Source organism: Copadichromis virginalis, linkage group LG22 (assembly GCF_057382275.1).
Source record: "Copadichromis virginalis isolate Kocher_CV1m ecotype Utaka linkage group LG22, C_Virginalis_male_GT1.1, whole genome shotgun sequence".
In the NCBI taxonomy this organism is placed as follows: Eukaryota; Metazoa; Chordata; class Actinopteri; order Cichliformes; family Cichlidae; genus Copadichromis; species Copadichromis virginalis.
In genome coordinates, this window is record NC_140638.1 from 34,755,630 (window position 1) to 34,781,268 (window position 25,639).

The window sequence follows — 25,639 nt, forward strand, 5'->3', positions numbered from 1 at the left end:
TACTCATACTGAGGAGAAGAAATGTGCAGAATATAAAGCAGTAGATGTGACATTTTCTGACATAAGAAAATTATATTTATGCCAGATTTATCATATAAAAGCAACTACTGATATTAAACACAGTTTTTAAACAATGAGTGTCCACTGTTGTATATTTAGTGTTAGCCCTATATTTGCAGTGTGTTAAAGAGTGTGAAAATGCTATCTTCTAGTGAAAATAGAATTAATTTACAGTCACTGTACTAAAGTATAACCTAATTTAGCAAAGATTCTGTTGATGTTTAAAATTAATATATGTTTATTTTTAAATGCTTTATTTTTTGTTGTTGTTGTTGTTTAAATTTGACTTAAGCTGCAGGTATGTCTAAAGGCAAATATTTTATAGAGAGTGTGAAGGAAGGCTGTGACATCATTTATCTTTTTATGGCTCTATCAGATCATGAACTTAGTTTTAACTCATAGTAAAATAGATTTGCTATGCAAGTAAAACAAAAATGAAATGTTACTTGTTATTGCCTGAAATGCATTTATCACTGTAGGACATTACCATACACTTTAGCTTGACCCCAGAGGTGGAGAAAGTGACCTGCATTTGACCCAGTCAGTAGTCTTATACCTCCCTTATTGTCACCTGCTTTAAACTTTTCTTTAAAAAAACTTTCTATTTAATAAACTTAAATCAAAATATGCACTTAGATATAAGAAGAGGTGTTGGAGGTTACAAAGACAAGGCCTGGAAGGGATATGGATAGAGGGGTGTGTACTTTAGCAGGTAATTAATTCTCATAAATTAAAGCGCTCTGTTTTATCAGACATTTTCCAGTGCCCTGGGGCAGTGCTCGTTTAGACACATTCAGTATTAATTAAATTGTTTTCCATAGTGTTCTTGAACTTTTTTACAAGGATAACAAACATCCTTTGAGAGGCCCTTATAGCTGTCTCAGTCCCTTGAGAAATGTGTGAAATTAAATATGAGAGTAAGCCTTTATCTCTGGTTCAGTCCATATTCACTGATATAGGTCTAATGGAGTTTGAGCATGGGAGGAGTAAGTGTTAAAATTTTGATAAAGTTAGTAAAATGACATTAATTCTCGTGATTCAAATCTAGAGCTGGGCGATATGAGATTTTTTCATATCACGATATGTTTTTTTCATTTCAGGCGATAACGATATATATCACGATATAAGCCAAATAACTATATTTGTAAGATGTGCCGTTGCTCACAAGTAAAATGTGAAATAATCAGCAGTTTGTTTTGATTTAAATATTTATTTCCCATAATAAGTTCAACAGGGTAGATGTACTAAAGAAACATGAGACTTTTTCAGATAAATAAAGGCAAATTTTGCAAACTACACAAAAGGCAGCCGCTAAACCATTTAAGTTTCAAAATAGAACAAACAAAACAGACTACTACATTGTCAGTTCCACTTAGAAACAAAATATTAATTCTAAAAATAAATCTTAGTTTGTTTTACAGAAGAACAGAAAAAATTGACTAACTTTTGTCAATATCAAATAAACTGAGAACTAAAAGGAAATTCTCAATCTCTCCTTGTTGTATAGCTTAGCTTTTCAAACAGTTTTAACAGTTACTTTAGTCTGACAAAAGCCGAATGATGAATTAGCGCTTCCAGTCAGAGATTGAGCATGCACCGGTTTATTGCATTTCCAGACTTGCTTTCGGCACAATTTACAGTGCGCGCTACTCTTTTTGTCAGACTTGAAATAGCCGAAATACCTTCACACTACGGAACTTCTATGGCTCTTCCGTTCGACAATCTCTCCGGCATTGGAACCATCATCTGTTTTCTCTTCGGTAACCTTCGGTCACGCTCTCGGTTGATTTTTCTCTAGTCGGCACACTCATTTCCTCCGTTACCCAGGCGGCAAAGTGGCTGGCTGCTTCCCAAAACAAATACACATGTGCAGCTTGGCACTTGTGCTGTACGTAATAAGTCATGTGACGTGACGCTGCGGCTGTGATTGCTTCGGCTCTGCACTACTTAATTTGGATTGGCTGTTTGTTTGTTTTTTAAGAGGACAAGAGCGGTGAGGTCTATCGCAATAGTTTAATTTTTCTATGGAGAAAAAGTTATTTCGCAATACATATCGTTATCGTTCTATCGCCCAGCTCTATTCATACCTATGTGTCCCTGTCCTCTGTCAGTGCGCCCCAGTGCAGCTGTGGCTACAATGTAGCTTGCCATTGCCAGTGTGTGAATGTGTGTGTGAATGGGTGAATGACTGAATGTAGTGTAAAGCGCTTTGGGGTCCGTAGGGACTAAGTAAAGCGCTATACAAATGCAGGCCATTTACCATTTATATGGGAACCATATGTGACAGTAAGATTATATGAATCACAAAATTTTTTTTTTAACTTATCCCAATTCCCAGAACTTATATCTACATTAACCAGCATCAGATGCTGAGTATTAGAGAAATTGTATTTAATCTTAGACAATGGTAGAAATAACACCCAAAAAATCTCGAGTAGAATTGAATCCCACACATTCAAAATTCAGGTGAAGAAAGAAGGTAAGGAAACTGAGGCGACATTTCACATTTCACGACTCACCAAAAATGGACAATGGAAGAAAAAGACTGTACTCCATTAGCCTCCACAGTAAGCAGATCTCAGTCCAATAAAACATCAACGGGATGTGCTTGAATGGGGAATTTGGATGAGCAGCTGAGAAATCTGCAGCAAAATCTGTGGAATATTTTCACTGCCTTCTTGTGGTTCTCACATATACACACACGGGCGGTCTTTATTCTTCCTTCCTTGTCTTCATGTCTCTTTGTTACCATCTGACTACACTTCTCCAATATGAACGACATTCCAATGTCCTTGCTGTATATCCTGGTGGTGAAGGTCAGTGAATCAATGTCTCATTCAGTCTTGGCATACAGCTTGATGTCATCCATGTGGCCACCCAAAACTGAAAAATAATGTACATTTAAAAAAAAACTGACAGGAAAAGGTCTGGCAGACCCAAAGCCACAACTGAATCAGTGGATAGCTTGGAGGATAAACAGCTCAAAGGACAACAGCTTCAAGCACAGCAAGACAAAGACCCAAAGGTCCAAGCTATGCCAGAACTACCTCAGGAAAAAAGAACAAGACGGTAAACATGAAAATATGAGCGGCCAGCACAGTCTCCAGACTAAAACCCCATCGAGCTGATTTGGGATGAACTGGAAAGTGGAACTTAGGCAGGCAAAGCAACCTACAAGTGCCACATTTATGAGAACTTCTGCAAGAGATATGGGAATAACTTTCTGAAGACTTTTTGATTTCTATTGTAGAAGTAATGCCACGGATGTGTTCAGTTGTTATATCTGCCAAAGGTGGCTCCTTTGATGAGTCAAAAGTTTAGAATACGTTTTGGTCTATAAACTGATTCCATGATTTCTTTTTTAAACTCCAATTACTTATTTCTACTATGCTTTCATTTCAGAGCGCAATGAAACATTAAACTTAAAATTTTCAATAAAAAACTGGAAAAACTGGGGTGTTCTAAAACATTTTACCAGTAGTGTATATGAACCATTTAAGGTGCATGCTCAGTGAGAATAGCCCCACCAAGGCTTGAGATGGAGAAATACTGGATCCAGTAATCAGTACAGTTGCAAACATCCAAAAGAAGAGTTGTAAGCATGAAGACTTGGATAGTGCCAGGCCCTGACATTATTCACACCTCAGGGCTTAAGAAACTAACTACACTTCATAAGCATCTGGCAGCACAAATTAGCTTCTACTAAGCTACTAATGGATGAGACACACCCAGCATGGCTTGCCGAATACGGGACAATCCTGATCTCCAAGGCTCTCCAGAAGAGATTTGTTCAACTACTGGACAAAAAGTCTGCCTCAGAACAACATAGAAACTCCTGTCAAGCAGCAAAGGAGGAAATAGAAGCTAAGATCCTGTGGGACTTCCAGATACAGATGGACAAACTGGTGATGGGTAACCAACTGGACATAGTAGAGATGGGCAAGCAGAGGGAAATGGTTGTAGTGATAGATGTCTTTGTTTTTAGTTTTTTGCAATTTTAGTTTTTGTACTATTGCTGTGTGATTTATCATTGACTGCTTTCAGAACTACACATGATTATTTGCAGCAAGCAGATTGCTAATGCTATCCATCAAGTCTGCAGCCTATGACCTAACCTCAGCTAATGCCAGCTAACAATGTTAGCTCGGTGGTGAGTAATAGCAATAAATCACACAACAATAGAACATTGAAGATACTGAAGTGACATATAACCCTGGTAGCTACCACAACTAAAACAAGGTAGTTGCAGTAGGCTAACGTTAGTTTTTAAAAAAGAAATTACTTCCAGATATTTCTTTAGGGTTGGAATCTTTTGAGACTGAGAGCAGCTTGGTTGCTGGCAAAGAGAGTTTGCATTGAACAGTTAGATTTCGCCCATCCCTTTAAATATGAAGTGGTGTTGGAATTTCCAAGTAAGAAACGCATTCTTGCCCGTGCCCTGCTGGCTCTGTTGTGCTGGCTTCGGGTCCATTGTGCAGCAAACTCCACCAGCATTAGCAGGACGCTTACATTAGAACCTCTTATTCCATGTTTGTTTGGGTTTCCAGCAATGCGTGGAATTACCAAAATTACAGAGTAGAGGGAGAGGGGATAGCCTAACATATGAAACAGAAAAAGACTGCCATGTAATTTATTTCAACAAAGTAACTGGATTCGACTATCATTCCTCGGAGTTTCTCCTGTTTGGCTACAGCAGGCAATGAGGTGTGTTCAGGGTGCCTCTGTTAATTTGAGTTTCAATGAAAGTGCCATAAATAGGCATATACCTTTGTTTGTTTGGGTTCACTGTGATAAGAGTGTTATTGTAAACATGTTGCTGATTGTAATTGTTTTGTTTGGGTAGTTCTCACGATGATGATGATGACAACGCTGAGTGATCTTGTCGCTGAATGTTGAATAAATCATCTGTAAACAAGAACTTGTCCACATGGTGGTTGACGGGAGCTACAGGTACATGTATTCTGTTACTCCCCAACACTGCTCATCCCTCCCCTGGAGAGAAGGGAATTTCCCAGTAGCACTTAGTCAAACACAGTGTCCAGGAAAAACTAGCAGTGCCTAACCAGTCCAGGAGCTCGTCGACCTGAGGTATGAGGTGAGCGTCAAACTGTGACACATCAGTTACTTTTCCATAGTCCACATAGAACCATACTGACCCATCTTTGTTTACCACAAGAACTATGGGGCTACACCAAACACTGTGTGATTCATCTATTACTACCATCTCTAGCATATCAGCCAATTCCTTCCTTGCCTGTGTTCAGGCAATATTTTGGGCTGTGACCTCACCCCAGGGCGGATCTCCAAATGGTGCTCTACAAAAGTGGCGCTATCGGGCAGGGGAGAGAACCCATCTGCAAAGCGCAGGATGGAGAGGCACAAGGACAACATTAATAGGCCCAGTCAGCCATTGGATTCAGACCAAGAATGTTTTTGCTGTGACGATTCACCACTACATCACTGTACTGCCCTTCTGCAGAGATTCTCAACTGAAATTATTTTTTTGATAAAATGTCTCTTTCTAACAATTTACAAAATGCCAAAAAGTAGTGATAAAAATACACTTTCAGTTTACTGTTGCCCTTTAAAAATGTCATGCAATACTTGTGTCATCTGATGTACTGATGTACAGTTTGTGTCTCTATCATGAAGGCTGAAAGCTGCAAGAATTTTAATGATATGATCTATTTATTTGTGTATTTATGTATGAATGTGTGTATATATTTACAACACAGGTCTGACCTGATGACCAATGGGGACTTCAACCCACAAAATGACCAATTCCCTAACTTTCCTACTTGGGACTCCAACCCAATTTCACTGTTTTCCTTTTCCTTGGGACTCCAACCCAGTACTGTAACTTACAAACTTCCATTATCATTACTTCAACTGTCAAACCTCATGAGATTTTCACCAAAATCAAAACAGACATTTACCAGCAATTTTTACTGATAAGATTTTTAATTTTATCATTTAATTCAGCACACTTCGGATAAAATCAACAGGCCTGTGCCTACCTCTTTTATAAAGGCGCCTGTCCACTCAGTTCGATTGCCAGGTCACGCCTGCCCGTCTGACCACCACGGACCACCAAATTTCTCCGTCTACACCTCCAACTCTCTCCTTCCTCAAACACCGGACGAGCCCCCAAATGTTAAGGGTTCAATATTGAGGATGAGAGTAAAAACAACCATGGTCCAGAAGAGCTTGGTCAAACAATTGATTTTAATGAACACGCGTGGGAGATGAACACTGTACGCAGACAGCATCGATCTCACTCGAACAATAGACAATAAGTTGTTTTTATACCATCAGGGAAATTTATAACGCCCCCTCATGCGTTAAGCAGATACAATATATGCATACGTCAAACCAAAACCACAATGACTTTTAACACAGTTTGAAAAAGCAACATCGCCTCGCCTCCATGCCAGGTGTCTTCCTGTCGCTCCCGGACGCTCGCTTATCATCTGGAACATCAGGCACACATTCTGCAACAAACTGTTCTTTTGCAGGCACAATTTTGCAGTTGCAAGCTTTTACAAAATATTATTTGAACCTTCACCTACCCCTGAGTCTAACTGCTGTGTAAGTGTGTGTATGTGTACGTGTGTGTATGTGTGTGTGTGTGTGTGGCTCGACCTCACACGAATTTTGTCTTATGAGAAGAGAGGCCAATTCTCATGTGTATAATAACCTAACTGAAACTATATCTGTAATATGTTGAATAAATGTTTTAATCAAGAACCACTACTAAAAGCTTAATCAAAAGATTTAAATGAATAAAGGACAATAATGAATAACCTGGTTATTCAAATAGCATCCTCCCAACAGCTCCTCAAAGTAACTTACACTAGTGCTTTAGTTTCACTTTCACAAACACGCTCAAAAGCCTGCAGTTTCGTGTCTACTTTGCACAGAGTGTACTCAGAGTTAGGCCCTTCTTTTATAACCCAACAGAATTAGCACATACACATTTAAGATTATAACAAGCATTCAAAAGCATTTAAGATTATTGATTTAACTCAACAGTTTAAAATTGTTGTAACTGCACCTGTAATAAAGGCTAATTGGGTACCAATATGCTTAAACATCTGAATGCAATATCAATATTAATTATTAATGCAATGGTAATGATGATGATTATTAACAATAGCAGCAAAAATTTCTCTAATCCCCACATTACTTATTTGTGGCATACACAATTTCAGGGAGATCTATCAAACAGGTTCCAGAAACCTTTTCATTTCACAATCCAGCAAGGCCAGCAAGGAATGAAAAACAGAAATTGGAAATACGAGCTATTATTTTTCTAAAATGCATGTAATTATATTGGTTATTTCAGGTTTATTTTTACATTGTAGAATTTTAATTGATTCTCAGAAGAAGAGTTTATAAATCAATCTTACATTTAGAGTATCCCTGTTACAGAATTTCTCTGAAAAAAAAAAACAGACACAGTGAAAACAAATATTTCATCACAGTAATCACTGTTTCCGGCTTAAGATAAAGGTTTTCTTGTCATGTAGAATTCCATTACTGTCTTCTTTACCAAAACCTTATGGGAAGCAACAATCAACAGTTTGGAGAGGAATTATCATGGCTGTTGTTAAAGAATGGAGATTCAAAGTGATTAATGAAAAGTAATATTTTATGGCAATTAAAATGATTAAAGCTGGAAGGTTTTTTGCTGTTAGTCTGAATTGCACCAGGAATGAGGTGGCAAAGAAGATGAGAAGCAAACTGCATTAGTAAGTTGAGGAGAACTGTATTAAAATGCAAATGTACATCTGTTAATAGTTCTTCAAAAACCAATAATCCCCTACAGTCAGTCATGTGTCAAAATGGTTAATGGAAAAATATCCCAGAGGCACGCAAGGTCCTTTTCCATTCCGCTTTTGATTAAAGCAGAAATTCTCTTCAGGGAAAAGCACAGTTTAGGTCAGGATGGGATTGGCAAAGATGGCTTAATGTGGGCAGGAACCCAAATTCATTGTTCTGAAGCCCCTATTTCACAGAAACGTGTTTCTTCTCAAGGGAAGAACTCTTGTCACGAACATGACACAATACCAGGATTTATATCAGATCTGCAGTTATTACCAGCATTTTTCATACAGCTGAAAAGGACCCAACCTGTTCTAAAAAAAAACACTGACATGAAATAACGTTATGTATTGATAAATACATAACGGTAAGGATTTTTTTAGTCCAAAGACCAGTAATTTTTTTTTTTTTGTAATTGTGATTATAAAGCCAGAAAAGTGAAAGTTGTTGGTTTTAAAGATTAGGCAAATAAATAGGCATATTACACAAGTGATATTATATAGTAGCTGTGGAAAATATATTCTGTAAAAGTATATTAGCAAATGTCATATTAATCCAGCAGCTAATAAAACGTGCACAATCATAGGTTATTATTATAAGTGATCTGCTTGTAACAGCATACGTGCCTGCACAGAACAGGATGTGCTCAGGATGTGCTATATACATCATGGGCCCCATAGTGAGAACAACAGGAAACAGCTGGGGTGAGAGACAGTTGAGATAGCTTTCTAAGGGTTATAGAAGATTACCAAAAAAGGAATTATATCTAACTGTCACTAAGTGTGTGTAACTGATGCATGTTATGTTATCTGCCTACTCATGAAGGGGCGTGAACCCTGACATATAAAACTGTGTATCTAAGTGCTTACTCTTTGAGATAGACACGGAAGGTGGTATTATGTACATCTCCACATGCATGTGCTAAATAAATGATTGTTGATTGACTGGACCTGCTCTAAGTATTAGTTGTTTGTTCTCAGCCCAACATCAAAGAATACGGGACATAGCATAGTCAACCTACCTGCATAGTTAAAAAACAATATATTTTAGCATTCATATTATTATAATACATCAATCATATACTTTTTTTTTACTTTGTCTGGATTATAATCACAAAGCCTTAACACAATCAGAACTGCAACTGAACTCAATTTATTGTGTTTGATGGACCGCAATTGTATAAAATAGATCCATACATTAAGCTTCTGTCAAATGTATTGTATTTTGCAATAAATGATGATATTTTCTTTTTGCCTTGTGGGGTACAGTGAGTAAATGTTATTAATTGGTACACTACTATCTCAAAAAAGATTGGCACCTTATCTTTTATTTAGAGAAAAAGGTCCCCAGGGAATGCAAATGTGCGAGTGTCACTGTGAAGCCTCAAGTCTGGAATTTCAAATGTTACCATTTTTTTTCCTTTCTTTCTTTTTTTTCATTAGATATGGACACAATGGCAGAGCTGAGGAGTTGGTAACTAAGGCTGCAGCTCAATACCTTGGATAGCGGAGTATATCCAAGCTTGTGATCAACCAGAGTCCTAGAAAGAGTTATAATCACTCTTAGACTATCACAACTGTTCTTATTGTCTTGGAACAACTGTAAAGACATAATTTTCTTGGGGATTGATAAAGTATTTTGATTCTGATTCTAACAAGGGGAAGTTTTCTTTAGAAGCATTGTTTGAATTTATTCCTAAATTGACTACAACAAAATTATACTAACTGAACATTCTATCTTGTGAGGCAAGTAAAAAAGTAATTTTAAAAAATTGAATACGCTGTTAAGTAGACTGAAAATGGTGACCTCTTACTAAAGAGTCCATTTCTTATCTTAAACTAACTGATCAAAAGTGAAGTGGTTGGTTTTCTAGTTTAAAATGCTGACACTGGAGAGAAGGGAAGGCTCTGACAATCCAGACAAATAAAACCAACCAAGACAAATAAATGTAACCAATAGACAGAATTTAGATGTTGACAAAATAAAGAGCAAAACAAGCAAGCACATGACGATACTGTTCTGTATGTTGCATGGCTGCCTTTTCATGTCATCATTAAACTGCAGTTACCAAATGTCAGTGTAATAAAAAAGATCAGACATACAAATTTGCTTTCTTTTGTTGCACTAACATATTTCTCATTTCAAGCATCTGATAAGATACACAATGTATGTGTAAACAGTGCCAACAACACCATGTACAGTTCTATTCTTTGCCATAAGAGTGTGGTGAGTTCTTGGCTATGAAACTGTAAGAGGGTAATGATTATACTGTTTTCAACAATACAAATCCAGAGATTTATTAGCTCTGAGAATCTTTCTTCTTGTAATTCAGGTATACTAATGCTCTGTGTACATAGACTGTGGTTGTATATACTGTGATTCCTGCTTCGCAGTTGGTATGACATGTGCTTATGTGCTTTATTAATAGTCAGAATTAATGAAAATAAAATCAGGAAATGTAACTAATCCCCACAGGGAAAATTCCTTTTTACCATGGGTCAAAATAAATTATATATAACCTAAAATGTAATAAAAGAATTTAAAACAACTAACAAATATTTTATGGTATCAAATGCAAAGAAAAACGGAGTAGAAAATGGCTCTCAAAGGAAAGCTGGGGCTCAGGAATTAGCATGAATTGTGTGTTTATGGAAAGGTCAAATGTCAGTGAGCGAGATAGTGTCCTAAATTGCCCCAGGATATAGTTACAGAGTGCTTAACGGACATAGAATAAATGGTTATGTGAATGTGTGGGTGAATAAGGATTATGATAGAAAGAGCTTTGAATTTGTATATAAGTACCTGTACATTTACAATAAAGTAACAGTAGCATAGTACCACAGAAACTGAAAGACGTAACAACCTAACAACAAAAATGGAAGCACAGCTAGTAATTTTTCTTTTAAATAATTTTAAAAGAAAAACAAGGTGTTGCATGACAAAACTGAAGTAGTGGCAAACTTGTGAGATATAAGAGTGACTTATGACGATCACTTTAGGTGCATTTGTATGTAAGAGATCAGGCCATTAGGTGGGTTTTTAGTTTTATTTTTTTAAAGGCCTCCATATCATTATAATGCCTGTTAATTCTGAGAACAATTATAACAATTGTATTAAACAGCTTATACTGTTTTTTGTTTTTTTTCCTTAAGCAATTGTGCTTCATTAAAAAACTGATTAGTGTCTAGTGTCAGTTGGAATTAAGAAGTTCTGCTTTTTTATATATTTGCTTCTACACTGATGGTATTTCGTTTATACTCTCCCTTGCTTGTTAAAACTGAGGATTGAGGGTAAAGTTTTGGGAGGCAGCTTCTTAATGAGGACAGCTATAAAAGTACCCCACAGACCTCCAATGAAAACACAAACCTGGCATCCACTTTAATTACTGATAAATTGTGAGCCAGCAAAAGGCAATGGATTTCCCTTCCCTAGAGGCTCTAATCTGTTTAAAGCTGAGTACTGATCCTAACTGCCGAGTTGGAGGATTTGATAGCAGGTGCCACTGTGAAGTCCCACAACAGACGCTATCAGTCTTGCATCCCAATCTCCACATCTCCCGGGGACTGAATTACAAGCTTGCCTCTGTGTGTCCAAATTTCTGCCATGTCTGATCATTCAAATCTGCTTGATCACACATGGCACTAGATTAATTATAGTCAGGCACGCTGCTTATGTGTTCTTATGTTGTCCCTGTTAGTGTGAAGGAAATGTCGAGACAGACTGTTTACACATGCACTGTTTGTACACTGCACAAATGTGAAAATCCAAAGCTGTTTAATTTAGCACAGTGCACACTAAGTGCTTAATCAGTCATTTCTTTAGCCTCAGGAAAAACACAATATTGTATACTGCTCAAAAAAATATTAGTAAACCCATAAAGATAATTAATTGCTACTAAAGATTATTACCGTTAACTACTTCATTGCATTATAATACATAAAAACTGTCTTATTGCAGAGTGTCACGCTAAAGTGTAATAAGAATCTCTGCAGTTTCTTGTTACATTTTAACATGATAATCTCTGTAGTTTCCATTTTAATGTCAAATTCATAACAAATTATCTGCATTCGCTGATTGTGACACATTTGTCACACATTCTAGAAAACTGTCAGTATAACCTGTCATTCAGTATAATCTGGTTTCTGTTTTCAGATCTACATCCACCAACTAACTCTATTATAACAGATATGTATCATATGTATGTCGATAATTTACAGTCTGTCAGGGTCTCTGGGTCTTGGAACCAGGACAATGCATTTCTGTAAGGTTTTGTGATTCTTCATTTTTAAATTAACATTTTGTAGGTTTCCTTTAAATTATATTCTATTCGTTGTCAATTTATATTCAACTTAATCAAGGTTTTGGAATATTTAATTATCATTTGTGCCCTGTCTCTGTGGCTGTCCCCTTGGATACAGCAGCTGTCCCAGCAACGCAGCCCAGATAAACATAGGTTCTCTCCATCACTCTACACCAACCAAGCAAAATCCAATGCTGAGTGAGAAGGACTTGTTGCCTCCTGCTCTCTTCAAGTCTGGGGGAAAAAAAAGACTATGCTGTGCCACAAAATCTGTAGAGACTAAGAATGATAGTTTTATTCCTGAGATGGCTGATTATAACACATTCTCTTCTGTCTCCATGCCAGACTTTGTTTTCAGTTTCTGAACCGGCCACTACTTGTTTAATTTCCAAGCCTGATAATAGGCCCTTTTCTGGGAGGCAGTGGGGGGTAGAGCTTACAACCCAGCGCGGCGGTGTGGGAAGCCAGATCGGGCGCCCCACTTCCAGCTCTCCTCTCTGCTCTCTCCTATCTTGTCCCTTTTGTCTTACTCCTCTCTATCATAAGAGAGAAGGCTCCAGGCATCATAAGGCTACATAAATGTTAAAGATGTAAGTATTATTTCTCAGTTGCAGTGAATAGATAGAAGAAAATAAACTATAGAAACTAAACAGAAGAAAGAGAAATAATAATTTAACATAAACCAGTGACACACTCCGGGGCCTGATCAACCCTGGCAAGGCCTCCTTGGATGAGGGTGTATAGTGATAATGGCCAAAACACCCAATGAATCCATTGGGCGTTTAACCGGAGCCTGAGCCTGTGGGTCCCACATCTGATCTGAACCAGCACCTGAGCATCCAGTGACAGTGGGTCTTGCTCCACTTGAGCCAGAGGAAAAACTGGAATTGCCATCAAGATCAGCCATCAGCCATGCTACCAGAGGTATTCCATCACTTCCATCGACGTTCTTTCGTCAACGGCCTCTGACAAAGGGTTGCTGTTGCCATCACTGGCCACCTACCAAGTGATCACAAACCTGTGAACCTGCTCCCTCACCTTCACAGGCTTCCTTGAGATTTGCACCAATGGACTCCCGGTCGGCCTTCAGAGTTGCACCATCTGTGCCGCTGATCTCCAGAGTCCTGCATTTGGGACTCACGCAGCAGCCATGACATAGTCCTATTAGTTATTCTAGAGGTGTTTAATATATGTGTGACCAAACCTCAATAAGCACACACATATGTATTTATGAGATACCACCAATTCATTTAAAATTACATTTTTTGTGCCTCTCACTGTTGCTCATGTTTTAGGCAACAAATCTTGTGTTAGATGGGGTAGGACTCATCACACAGATATCCAAGATAATGGAGAAACATATAACATCTCCTTAATGTTGTGAAAGCTTGAATTTTGAGTGAAACCTGAGTCTTTTCCTGTACTTTGTTGCAGTTCAGTTTATTATAATAAATTTTCCTTTGCCATTGTAGCCCATTGTCCTACAAAGATGGGTATGATGGTTTGCCACAAACCTTGAACAAATCATTACTGATTTAATTAACTCACACATACCAGAATTCAATTGATAAAATTTCTGATTTCTTTAATCCATCTTCATCCCCAAACCTTCCCCCAACCCAGTAAAGAAAATTTAAGTCAATACTTTTATTATATTTAGTCAGTTCTAAATCTTCTGTACATGATTTCTGTTTTCATGACATCCACACCTAGGGCTGCAACATCATTTTCTGTGTTAGAGGAACCAAGAACAAGCATAAATGGACTTTCAAGAGGACTTAGCAGAGGTGGTCAAAAACACAGCTCATGGGGCATATACAGAAGCAGCATAATTTGGATAAACTATGTACAATACAAACCATTCATACAAATTAAGCTCTAATATATAGAATTCAATACATTACATTTGCTATATTAATTGACAATGAACAAGTCTTATCCCCAAGAACCCACTGATCAGTCAGTTAATCCGGAATTTTGTCAGTTCAAAATATAGGCCAGTCATCTAACTGACTCAGTAGCTGGTTAAGTTCGTTATCGCAAAAAGCTCTCTGATGATGACCGAGGACTGATCATCTTACACTATCTGAAAGTCTGTTGTTAACAGGTTTTCTCAACTGACTGTAGAAGAAGCCAGCCTGGTAACCTCACTTATTAAACTACCTCACATTTCTAACAGCATCACACTCACATTTGAATCTTTGTTGTCATCCTCAGCCTCTTTTTCTAATAACATTTGAAGGATAGTTTTCATTCTTTTTAAACAAGGAGCTAATTTTTTTTCCATTATTCAGAATAAAATGCAGAGTGAAACTGGTACAGCAGGGGCAAACAGTCCATATACTATCAAGAGTTAATACACTGTATATTGAAATATGCTGAAAGAAAACAAGGTTATTAACATTCAGTTGGACTACAAGTGTGATGTAAAAATAACAACAAGAAAGAGCAGAGTTCAATAATGAACAATTCATACTAGTACTAACCCAAGATGACCCAAAGGCCATTGCTTTCGACAAAATTCAGCTGGAATAAATCATAATTAAGGGATAAAATTCTAACTGGTAATCCAAGGTTACTTTTAAGCAGTTTACAATTAGCACATTTTGTAAGAATTGAAAGTTGCTCTTTGCTCTTTCAGAAGATTGAACAGGGGAATCATTTGGGGAATCATTTGGGCATAGTTGACACTCTGATATGGACATGTTAAGGGACAGAAGGGCTAACATACAAATGTCTCTGGCCTGGATAGAAGTCCTAGTCTGTTCTCCACTCGACCACTATGTAGTTTGTGAGTGTATGGAAATGTCAGCCAGAGGGAAAGTAGGGAGTGTCACTGTGGTAGTTGTAGTCTGGACACACTTTCTGCACCAGTTTGTAGTCGGTGCTGTAGAAGGAAATGAAGATGCAGATGACTTTGAATGGTTTGGAGCAAAGCCAGGAGACATGGCTCTGAGTTTGCTCTTGGTAGCATGTCTTGGATGGGTCAAAGTTGCAGAGTGTGTTCTTGGCACCCTTCTCAACCTTCTCATATTCTATGCGACAGTTGAAGGACTTTGAGTCCTTGGCATCAATGACGGACTGCTGTGCTGCCACATCAAACTCAACTATCTTTGTTGGAGGGACCAAGCTAACAGACACATTGCCCTGCCCTGTGGAGTTGTGGCGAAAGTAGACACTGAAGGTGCCATTTCCATGATCTACAATCTTACCAGTGATTAGCAGGTTAAGTTTAACTGTCTTAATGTTTGAATGGAAGTCCCCCCAGCCAAACATCTTCTTAAACTTTCCTGTCTTGACCATAGGCCGCCGTTTAGCCCGTGGTCGTGAGTCCTGCAGGTCCGTGGAATTTCTCAGCCAATCCCAAAGATCCTGCTCCAAATAGGGCTCTGGAGTGTCATAGTGAAGATCCAAAGCTGTGCTGTTCTCCTTGCCTTGTAGAGTCTGTGATAGCAGCCTACTGATGGACATTTCCTTATTACTTTGTGTCCATATATGCTTAAGTGTGGATTTCAGATTTCCTGATTTGACAATGTCTGACTTTGAAGGATGAGCACTTGTAACCTGGGGAAGAGAGTAAAAAACATCTATTAGCTGAGAGTTTACATCAATATGAGGATGCTACGTTAGGATCTAGATATCTATGAAATGAGCAAATTGCAAATGAGAAAACATTCCTTTCACCAGGTGCATATCTACACCAGTTAGTCACAACGTTAAAAGTTTGAAAATTGAAAACGTGAAGAAAATATTCAAATTTAATGTTTTGTATTAAAACCTTGGACCCTGGTATTAATGTGGATGTTACTTTGACACATACCATCCAGAGAGTCCATACGCATCATAACACAACACCCAGAGGATCTTCTACCACACAACACCCTGTCCCTGCACCTTGGTCCTGGCTTGTAATGCCTGATGTGTCAGCGAGCTGTTCTGGCAGTACTCAGGGGATATACAAAATATTTGGCAGGATGTTTTAATTTTATGGCTGATCGATCTTCATGGTACTGTATGGAATGACATGCAGTGTTTACATGGAAGGTTTTGATGCATGCTCCATCATGTGGGTAAGGAAATCCCCAAAAAATTGTTTCTGTTCCCCTGGATAAACTGTACATTTGCTTAATGACTGAAAATGGCACCACTGATTAACAGAGGACTGTGGGGTCAGTTTCATGATCATATGCAAATTGTCATGGCTATTGATCAATGACCAAGAATACCATTCACATAGAGTTGGCGAATGGCTGCAGTCACAGCATTGTAAGATCCTTACAGACCAGGGAAGCAGAAGAACATCATATGAAAAAGGCTATGAGTAAATGTGGTTATCCCAGCTGGACATTTGTCAAAACTGGTAAGACACCTAAGGGTGCTCCAAGCGATCCAGGAGAGAAGGTCAACGGCTGCCCAGCCAAAACCCTTTATTGATCGCTTATGTGTCTGGTGTATCAGAACAGCTGAGATGCAGTTTCTCTAAACACAGCGTCTCTATAGATTTGAAACTCCCCAAAAACCCAGTGTAAAGTTCACCACAAGGATTGTGTCCCACTGGCAAATACTTTCTATGCCTCCTGTTTTTTAAAATATGCAAAATGATGTTTCTTGAGGCAACTTTTTACAACTTGGCACTGTTAAAAAACAAATAAACAAACAAAAAAATCCTAAATTGTCAAACCTAAAAGTAGGCTACACATTTCATTTTTTACACCCGTGACACAACAGCCTATAGATAAAGCGTGGATGCTACATGCATATGTATTCTCATCATCACACAAAACCATCTAGAAGGTTTTACACACACTGTTAAAATAAGAATGCATCTGCACCGTAAAGATGTCCTCGACTGCCAGAAGGATGGAGATTTAAATCTGTATTATATATTAATTTTAAAGTAAACATCTAGCAATCCTTTTTTTATATGATTTATCTTTTGTTTTTGACAAATGTGAGTAATTTTTCTTCCCTTTCAAGCCTTTCCATGACTGACATGTACTATATACAGAGATCACATCTAACATAGTACTAAATAAATTACACTGAGAAATTGAGGTACAAAGTCTGTCTTTAATCAGCCAAGTCACTCCGGGTAAATAATGTGGTGATCCTCTCTCTTCTCTAATGACTTGAGGTTGACATTTGTATATTTTATTAAAACTGTTTTGTAGATTGTGGTACTGATGTTACATTTGCCAAATTGTAACACCAAATTCATTAAAAACTGACAATGAAAACACTGTTCAACCCTTCTGCTTTAAAATGAGCTGTCATACTAGAACCCACTTGTGTATGTAAGTGTGCTTATGATTAAAGTGACACTTTTTTTCAAATGGAAGAAACTTTTATTCCATCCATCCATTTTCTTGACCACATATCCAATTAAAGCCACAGGAAGACTGGACAGGGTGACAGCTAGGGCTGGGTATCGTCACTGATTCCTATAACTGATTCGATTCCGATTCACAAGATCCCGATTTGATTGGATTCGATTTTGCATTAGAACCCTGCGGTAGATCAAAAACTGAAGAAAGGTTTTATTAGAGACATAGCTTTTGTAATTTGGTATAATTTGTAAAAGTTTAAATTACACTGCACACAACGGTAGACTGGTGCGTAATAAGCAAGCAAATAATGCAGAGAACAGATTTTATTTATGCTTGTTCAGTGAATTTTGGTCAGAGGGTGATGAAAACTGCAGCTTCAGAATCTGTGAGATGTTGGCTTTTGCAAACATGCTGTCGGCGAACAGGGAGATCTGCACTATAGCAAGTTTAGATTCATCCAGCTACCCCAACATAAATGTGAACCATGGAGAATGCTAGAGTACCCACAGTGAACCTATGGGGACAGAAATAATATGCAAGTTGCACACAGGAAGTCTGTATTTATTTAATTTTTTTAAACTTATATTCTTTGTTGAAAATCAAACATTTTAAAATGTAGAACACATTTCACAAGTTGATATAGTATTCATTCAATTCAACTCTCTTTAACGCAATAACAATTTAATTGAATTTTATTTAATTAATGCCAAATCAAAGCAACAGTCACTTCATGGTGCTTTATGCTGTAAGGTAAAGACCCCACAAAATAAGTAGTAAGTAATTAATAAATAATATTCAGGACCTTGCTATTGAAGAAAGTTATGGTTATGCCAATAATGTTTGTTTAAAATCCTACAATGTGGCTGAATTAAAGCAATTCTGCAACGATTTGGCCAAAATTCCTCCACAGCAATGCAAAAGCTTCATTATCAACGATCACAATCACAATCATCTTCTTCATCAAGCAGTTGATTGTAGTTTTAGCTTCAAAGTGTTGGATAACCAATGGTTAAGTTTAGGGAACAGTTACATTTGACATAGGGCCAGGTAGGTTTGGAAGGTTTTTTCCACTCAATTAGTGAAATCATGATTAAAAACCAGAGGTTTGTATTTACTTCAGATTTCAGGTTTGTTTGATGATCTGAAACATGTAAGTTTGACAAATATGCAAACATTAAAAATAAATAAGTGCCCAGAAAATATCCTGAAGAGTTTAGATACTTTTACAGAAAGGTATCTTAGTGTAAATGTGCATGTTGTTTAATTGTAACCCTAATGTTACCTTGAATTAACGGCAGTTAAAAAAAGCAATGATCATCATTGAATTCTTATAAGATACAAAAATAATAGTCATTAATTAATTTTTACCAACAAAAAATGAATAGTTAATGCAAACTTAAAAACATGAAGAGATTGTCCTCCTCTCTTTGTTTGTTTTTTTCTGCCTGCTTACAAGATGAAAATTGTTGCGTATCATACCAAATTGAAAATAATCAAGATAAAAGCAAAGCTTGGAATAAAAAGAGACCCAAAAAGTCCTAGCTTTGAAAAGACATTCATTGTTTCCAGATCTAACTTAGTAAATCCTGCTCTTGCTCTTGACGAAGGCGGTCACACTTTTCTCCTCTCCTCCTCTCCCTTAGCTTCTTATGTCCTTGTCTAGTCTTGTGTTTTTTGTATTACTTTTCCCTGGAACACTCTCTCACAGTCTGTTCTCTAAAACCTAAAAGAGGAATTATGGATTGGATCAACTGGTCCCTAAATGCAATTGACACCCCTTTCTCAATGAGAAGTTTGGGCTCGGGTGAGCCTGAGTGCTGAAGATATCTACCTATTCGGAACCATGATAACAGGGTTCTGGCTGATCGGAGCTGGCTTGGCCCTGACTTATCGAAGAATTTAGAAAGCGGAACCGGCTGTTCAAACCCCCACAAGGCTGCCCACTGGGATTGAAACGATGGGAGAGGCGTGAGCTTCTCAAAATGGGCTCATTGAGTGCAGCACGGATAAGATCTTGGAGAGGCTACGGCTGCTGTGAATACTCAGAATAAGATCTCTGACTGCAGACTGGATTACATCTCGGAAGGGCTCGCTCAGAATAACATCGCTGGGTGCAAATTGGATGACATCTCGGGGAGGCACACTGCCGTGAGTTCTCAGAATCGGCTCCTCGAGCACAAGAAATGACAACATCACAGAACGCTAGTATGGCGAAGCTCACGGCTCTCCAACGGGAGATTGAGAGACCAGTGTTGGACTGTAGAACTGCTTTGAAATTCATATGAGCTGTTCGCACTAAAGTAAAAAGCACCATCACTTCATGCGGATACCCTTTCGGCGCCAGCTGCGGTCTCAAGGCTGGAGCTGAACAACAACACCCTGATAACGACTGTGTTTAGTCTGTTCCTTCCCATTCCATGCAAGGCCACCTGGGTTGGCTGGAAAACTGTTTACTTAGCCTAGCAGGGCGAAGGACACTGTCTCAGCTGAACTCTGGACACACACACACATACATATACACTGATATGCACACACTCATCCCCCCTCCCTTTCCAAACGCCTTCGACGCTTATTCCCTTCCGATCCTGACGGTGGATCAAGGAGACCAGTGCACGCAGCCCCGGATGTACTGTCTAATTCGGCTGTCTCTCACCCTTTACCCACCCCTGTTGCTTGTCATGTGTTTCTTTGGTGTATTAAGAGTTTTTTCATGTGCAGAGGTGTTTTTTTCTGTTCTCAAACTGATCTCCCTGTTGGAGCTCAGTCTGGGGGGAGTTATTTTTTCTCCTTATCTTTCCTCCAAATTTTTCATTGTTATACCTCTCTGACCTGTCTTCCCCATGTGATGTTTTGTGTAATGTATGTATGGTCGGAGGGTAAGATGGCGCCGCCATTGCGTACAATAGGTCGGCAGCCTTATGAAATTTCCCTTTGTGGGACTAATAAAGGTATATCAAATCAAATCTAAATACCATCTCACCAGGGGCGATTTTAGCCCAATGAATCAAAATTAATCAAAGAGTTCTCACTTTTTTGACAATATTTGCTGTTTGTGTAAACACTACTAAAAATATAAAAAACATACAGTACTTAATTGAGACATAACATTTTAACAACAAAAGCATAGATACCCCCCTCCCAAAATGGTTTGTTCCAGCTCGCCTCTCCCCTACTCTGGCTCTAGCGCCATTTCTGCCAGAGCGATGGTAAATGGTAAATGGCCTGTATTTGTATAGCGCTTTAGTCATATGGACCCCAAAGCGCTTTACACTACATTCAGTCATCCACCCATTCACACACTGGTGATGTCAAGCTACATTGTAGCCACAGCTAACCCTAACCCTAACCCTAATGGCAAAGTTCAGAAAAGAGTATCTAAGCTTAAGAAATTAAATATGTTGTAATTAAAACCCTTGAGCATTATAATAATTATAATAATAATAAGCTGGCCAAAGGAGAAGATGGAAGCCTCTGACATCAAGACAAGGAAACTCCTGACTATACATAGAGGGTTTCACCCCAAGTCCAGCACCCTGAGACTGTACGCTAAGCGGAAGGAAGGAGGCTGGGGACTGGTGAGTGTCAGAACCACAGACCAGGATGACACAATGAACACTCTCGAGTACATCAGGAAGAATGCCAGAACTGATTGTGTACTTAGTGAATGCCTCAGGTAGCAGAAGCCCAAGAAAGAGGGCAAGAGGAAGAACCATCACTAAAGGACAGGCCCGGTACTGTGTATATATCCAGTAGATAGAGGAAGCAGCTGACATCTAGAAATCCTACCAGTGGTTTGACTAGGTTGGTCTGAAAGACAGCACAGAGGCACTAATCATGGCAGCACAGGAACAAGCTCTGAGCACAAGATCCATAGAGGCTGGGGTCTATCACACCAGGCAAGAACCCAGGTACAGGATGTGTAAAGATTCCCAAGACGCTAGCAGGCAGGGCATACATGGAACGCCAGAACCAAGTGGCATAGTATACAGAAACATCTGTGTGAGTATGGAAATACCGAGGGCAAAATAGGGAAAGCTCCCTAGGGCGGTCGAGAATGACTGAGGCTAAGACCCTGTTGGACTTACAGATACAGAGGGGCGCAAGAGGGAATTTTTTTTAATATATGTAACATTTTGTATGTGAAGTGGATGTTGTGTGATTACAAGAATTGTCAAAAACAAACAAACAAACAAACATATTTTATTAATATTCAGAGATGGGCAGTAACATGTTACAATTACTGTATTGCTGTAATCTGATTACTTTTTTCAAGTAACGAGTAAACTAAGGGATTACGATTGCAAAAAAAAGTAATTAGATTACACTTACTTTCCCCTTAAGCACGCTGCATTACTGCGTTACTAAACTGTGATTTTGTTTGAGAGAGTGTCTCATGACAATGACGCAAGCGTGTGCGACGGCTGTGGAAGCACGTATGTAAATCAACAATAGAAAACATGGAGCGAGGGATGGAGTACGATCGTGCATCATTTAATACTTGGAAATACCGACATTACTTTGAATTTGACTTTTTCAAAAGCGACAAAAACATAAGCATACGTTGTACACTCTGCATAGGAAGAAAACTTCCACATAAAAAAATTCCGCTTCAAACTTGAGCAAGCACCTAGCACAAGAATGTTAAATTGACAGAAAACCCCCAGGATCCCCCCACTGAAATGACCGCTGTGGCTCAGATGGACCCACTCCTGCTAAACAGATTAAACTAGACATAAGAGCGACAGGACTTAGTGCCGCTGAACTGAAGAAGCTCGTCGCTGCCTATATCGTCGAGAATATGTTGCCTATTTCCACTGTAGACTCTGAATCATTCCGAAGCATTGTAGGAAAAATACCAACTAAAAGTGGTGTCAAGCTGCCCCAGAGAAAGTCATTTGTAGGATACCTTGAGAGAGAATATGACAAAATGAACTCTACAAGCCGATCTCAAATCTCCCGTTTTTAAGTAAGATCATTGAAAAAGCAGTTTCTCAACAGCTCAGTTACTTCTTAAAACAGAATAATTGCTACGATGCCTTCCAGTCAGGTTTTAGACAGAACCACAGCACTGAAACCGCTCTGACCAAAGTGTTTAATGACATATGTCTGAATACAGACAGTGGAAAAATGTCAGTCCTAGTTTTACTGGATCTCAGTGCAGCATTTGATACAGTTGACCGCAACATATTACTCAAACGACTGGAGAACTGGACAGGTCTTTCAGGAACTGTACTAAACTGGTTCAAAACATATGTAGAAAACAGGAAATACTTTGTATCAATAGGTAACTTCACATCTGAGCAGACAAGTATCACATGTGGAGTTCCCCAAGGTTCCATCTTGGGACCCCTTCTGTTTAACATCTACATGCTCCCACTGGCACAGATTATAAACAACAACAAAATAAACTATCACAGCTATGCAGATGACACACAAATATATATCACAATGTCACCAGGAGACCGAGGCCCTGTACAGGCTCTTGGTAAATGCATTGAGGAAATCAATGACTGGTTGTGCCACAATTTTCTCCAGCTAAACAAAAACAAAACTGAGGTAATAGTCTTTGGCGCCAAAGAAAAACGATTACAGGTCACCAGAGAACTTCAATCTATACATCTAAAAACCACAAACCAGGCGAGAAATTTGGGTGTAGTGATGGATGCAGACCTAAACTTAGAAAAACACATTAAGACAATAACAAAGTCAGCTTACTATCACCTCAAGAATATATCTAGGATAAAAGATCTGATGTCTCAACAGGACCTGGAAAAACTAGTCCATGCATTCATCTTTAGTAGGCTTGATTACTGTAACAGCATCTTTACAGGTCTACCTAAAAAATCAGTCAGACAACTACAGCTCATTCAGAACTCTGCTGCTCGAGTCCTCACTAAGACCAAAAAAGTGGACCACATCAGTCCAGCTCTGAGGTCTTTACACTGGCTGCCTGTCCGTCAGAGGATAGACTTTAAAGTTCTGATGCTGGCCTATAAAGCTCTGAATGGTTTAGGACCAAAATACATCAGTGACCTCCTGACCCAGTATGAACCATCCAGATCCCTCAGGTCATCTGGATCCGGTCTTTTATCAGTTCCCAGAGTCAGAACCAGACACGGAGAAGCTGCATTCAGCTTTTATGCTCCTTATATCTGGAACAAACTCCCAGAAAGCCTCAGATCAGCTGAAACACTCAGTTTATTTAAATCCAGGTTGAAGACTCACCTGTTCTCAGCTGCATTTGAATAAAGCACCAAATCCACACTTTAAGCTTAAATTTCAAAACTTACATTTAACTACTGATTTTATCTACTGTTCTGATTTTATCTGTTTTGATTTTATATACTGTTGTTTGTTTGTTTGTTTGTTAATTAGTTAGTTAGTTTAGTTGCTTGTTTTATTCAATTTTAAATCATGCTTTTTATTTGTTCTTGTTTCTAATGTCTCTGTAAAGCACTTTGAATCACCTTGTTGTTGAATTGTGCTATACAAATAAACTTGCCTTGCCTTGCCTTGCCTCTAACTTAAAGGCTACACTCGAAGAGGCAGAGTTTGTTTCCACTACTGCTGACATCTGGACGGTAAATAATAAAAGCTTTATGGGTGTAACAGTTCACTGGATTAATTCCACATTACAATGCAACAAGGCCGCCCTAGCATGCAAGAGAATTAAAGGCAGCCATATCTATGATGTAATCGGAGCAGAGATTGAAGAAATCCATTCATCATATGGACTACAAGACAAAGTTGTTGCCACTGTAATGGATAATGCATCTAATTTTCCTAAAGCATTCAGAGTATATCAGCCCTGTCATTTGGAGTCTGAATCTGAAAATGAAGAAGGTGATGACGAGGAACCGACCTTTACTGATGTCATAGAAGCTCTTTCAACCACATCTGGTGATGCACAGTTTAGCCACCCTCAACACTACAGATGTGCATCGCACACAATTAACTTGATTTCAACAAGCAATGTTGACAAACATCTAAATTCCTGTGCAGACACCAAGGCTGCATATAGGAGTAGCATTGCAAAATGTTCTGCTCTTTGGACTAAAGGAAGTCAATCAACATTAGCCTCTGAACAGGTGGAGGAAGTCAGCCAGAGGAAACCTAATGGTACTGACATCCACAAGGTGGAATTACCTGTATGAGGCCATTTCTAGAATCATCACAATTCCCTTAAATGAACTTAATCCCCTCTGTGTAAAACTGGGAATCAAGTGCCTTAATGAAAGGGAGTACCAGTTCTTGAAAGAGTACTGTGCTGTGATGAAGCCCCTGACAGTGGCTCTGGACATCTTACAAAGGGATGAGTGCACCTATGGGGCTTTACTACCAACACTCACAAGCCTGATGTCAAAGACGCTTGCCCTGAAAGATGACCTCTCTAGATGACCTCTCTAGAAAGACCTCTGTAAAGGTAAGATTATTATTGGATAATTGCTTTGGGTGGATTTGTTAAACTTATTATACGCTTCACAGTGGGTGGATGTTATACGTAGCTTTAAGCAGCGTGTACAATTATTAAAATGATAGAATAAAAGACCAAGTATTCACCCCTTGTTAAATATCAGGGATATTGATCATCATTGATTATGAATATTAATCATAATATCAACAAAACCAAAATTAAATCTCATACAGTATTGATAATAGAAAATATAGATGGTTTAGGGCAGTAAAGCCCACAAAATAATGACAATAGGTAATTATATAGTAAAATAATTTTATTCTTAGATGCATCATAGTGTATGTTACAGGCCCTCAAGACTTGATGCTGTTCTGGACAGCCAAGAAGGACTTCTCGCAGCGGCCACTTGTCCCAAGTTTAAACTTTGTTGGTTGAGAGATGAGTGTAGGAGAGTATGTGAAGGAGCTCCTGATAACAGAGTGTCGTAAAGCTGCTCCTGCAACTGACAACACTAATGTGTCCCAAATGCCAGCCAGCCAAATGCTTTTTCTCAGCAGAAAAAGAAGTAACCGACTATTTAAGGTCAGACTATGAGCTTGAGATTCTGAATCAGTTTCCAAATCTCAAAAAGATGTACATGAAATACAACAGGCCAACTCCATCCAGTGCACCAGTGGAACGGCTGTTCAGTTTAGGTGGATTGGTGCTTTCCCC

The 25,639-nt window shown here is 38.6% G+C and overlaps 1 protein-coding gene across 1 annotated transcript in view; it reads right to left on the reverse strand.

Annotated features, from left to right (window-relative positions):
- Positions 1-13,743: 13,743 nt before the first annotated feature.
- nxph1 (neurexophilin 1) overlaps positions 13,744-25,639 on the reverse strand; it is a 68,347-nt gene continuing 56,451 nt past the window's right edge. The window contains exon 2 of the mRNA XM_085445624.1: positions 13,744-15,748. Coding sequence (XP_085301750.1) covers positions 14,993-15,748 — 756 coding nt within the window. The 3' untranslated portion in view covers positions 13,744-14,992. The remainder of the gene's footprint in view (positions 15,749-25,639) is intronic.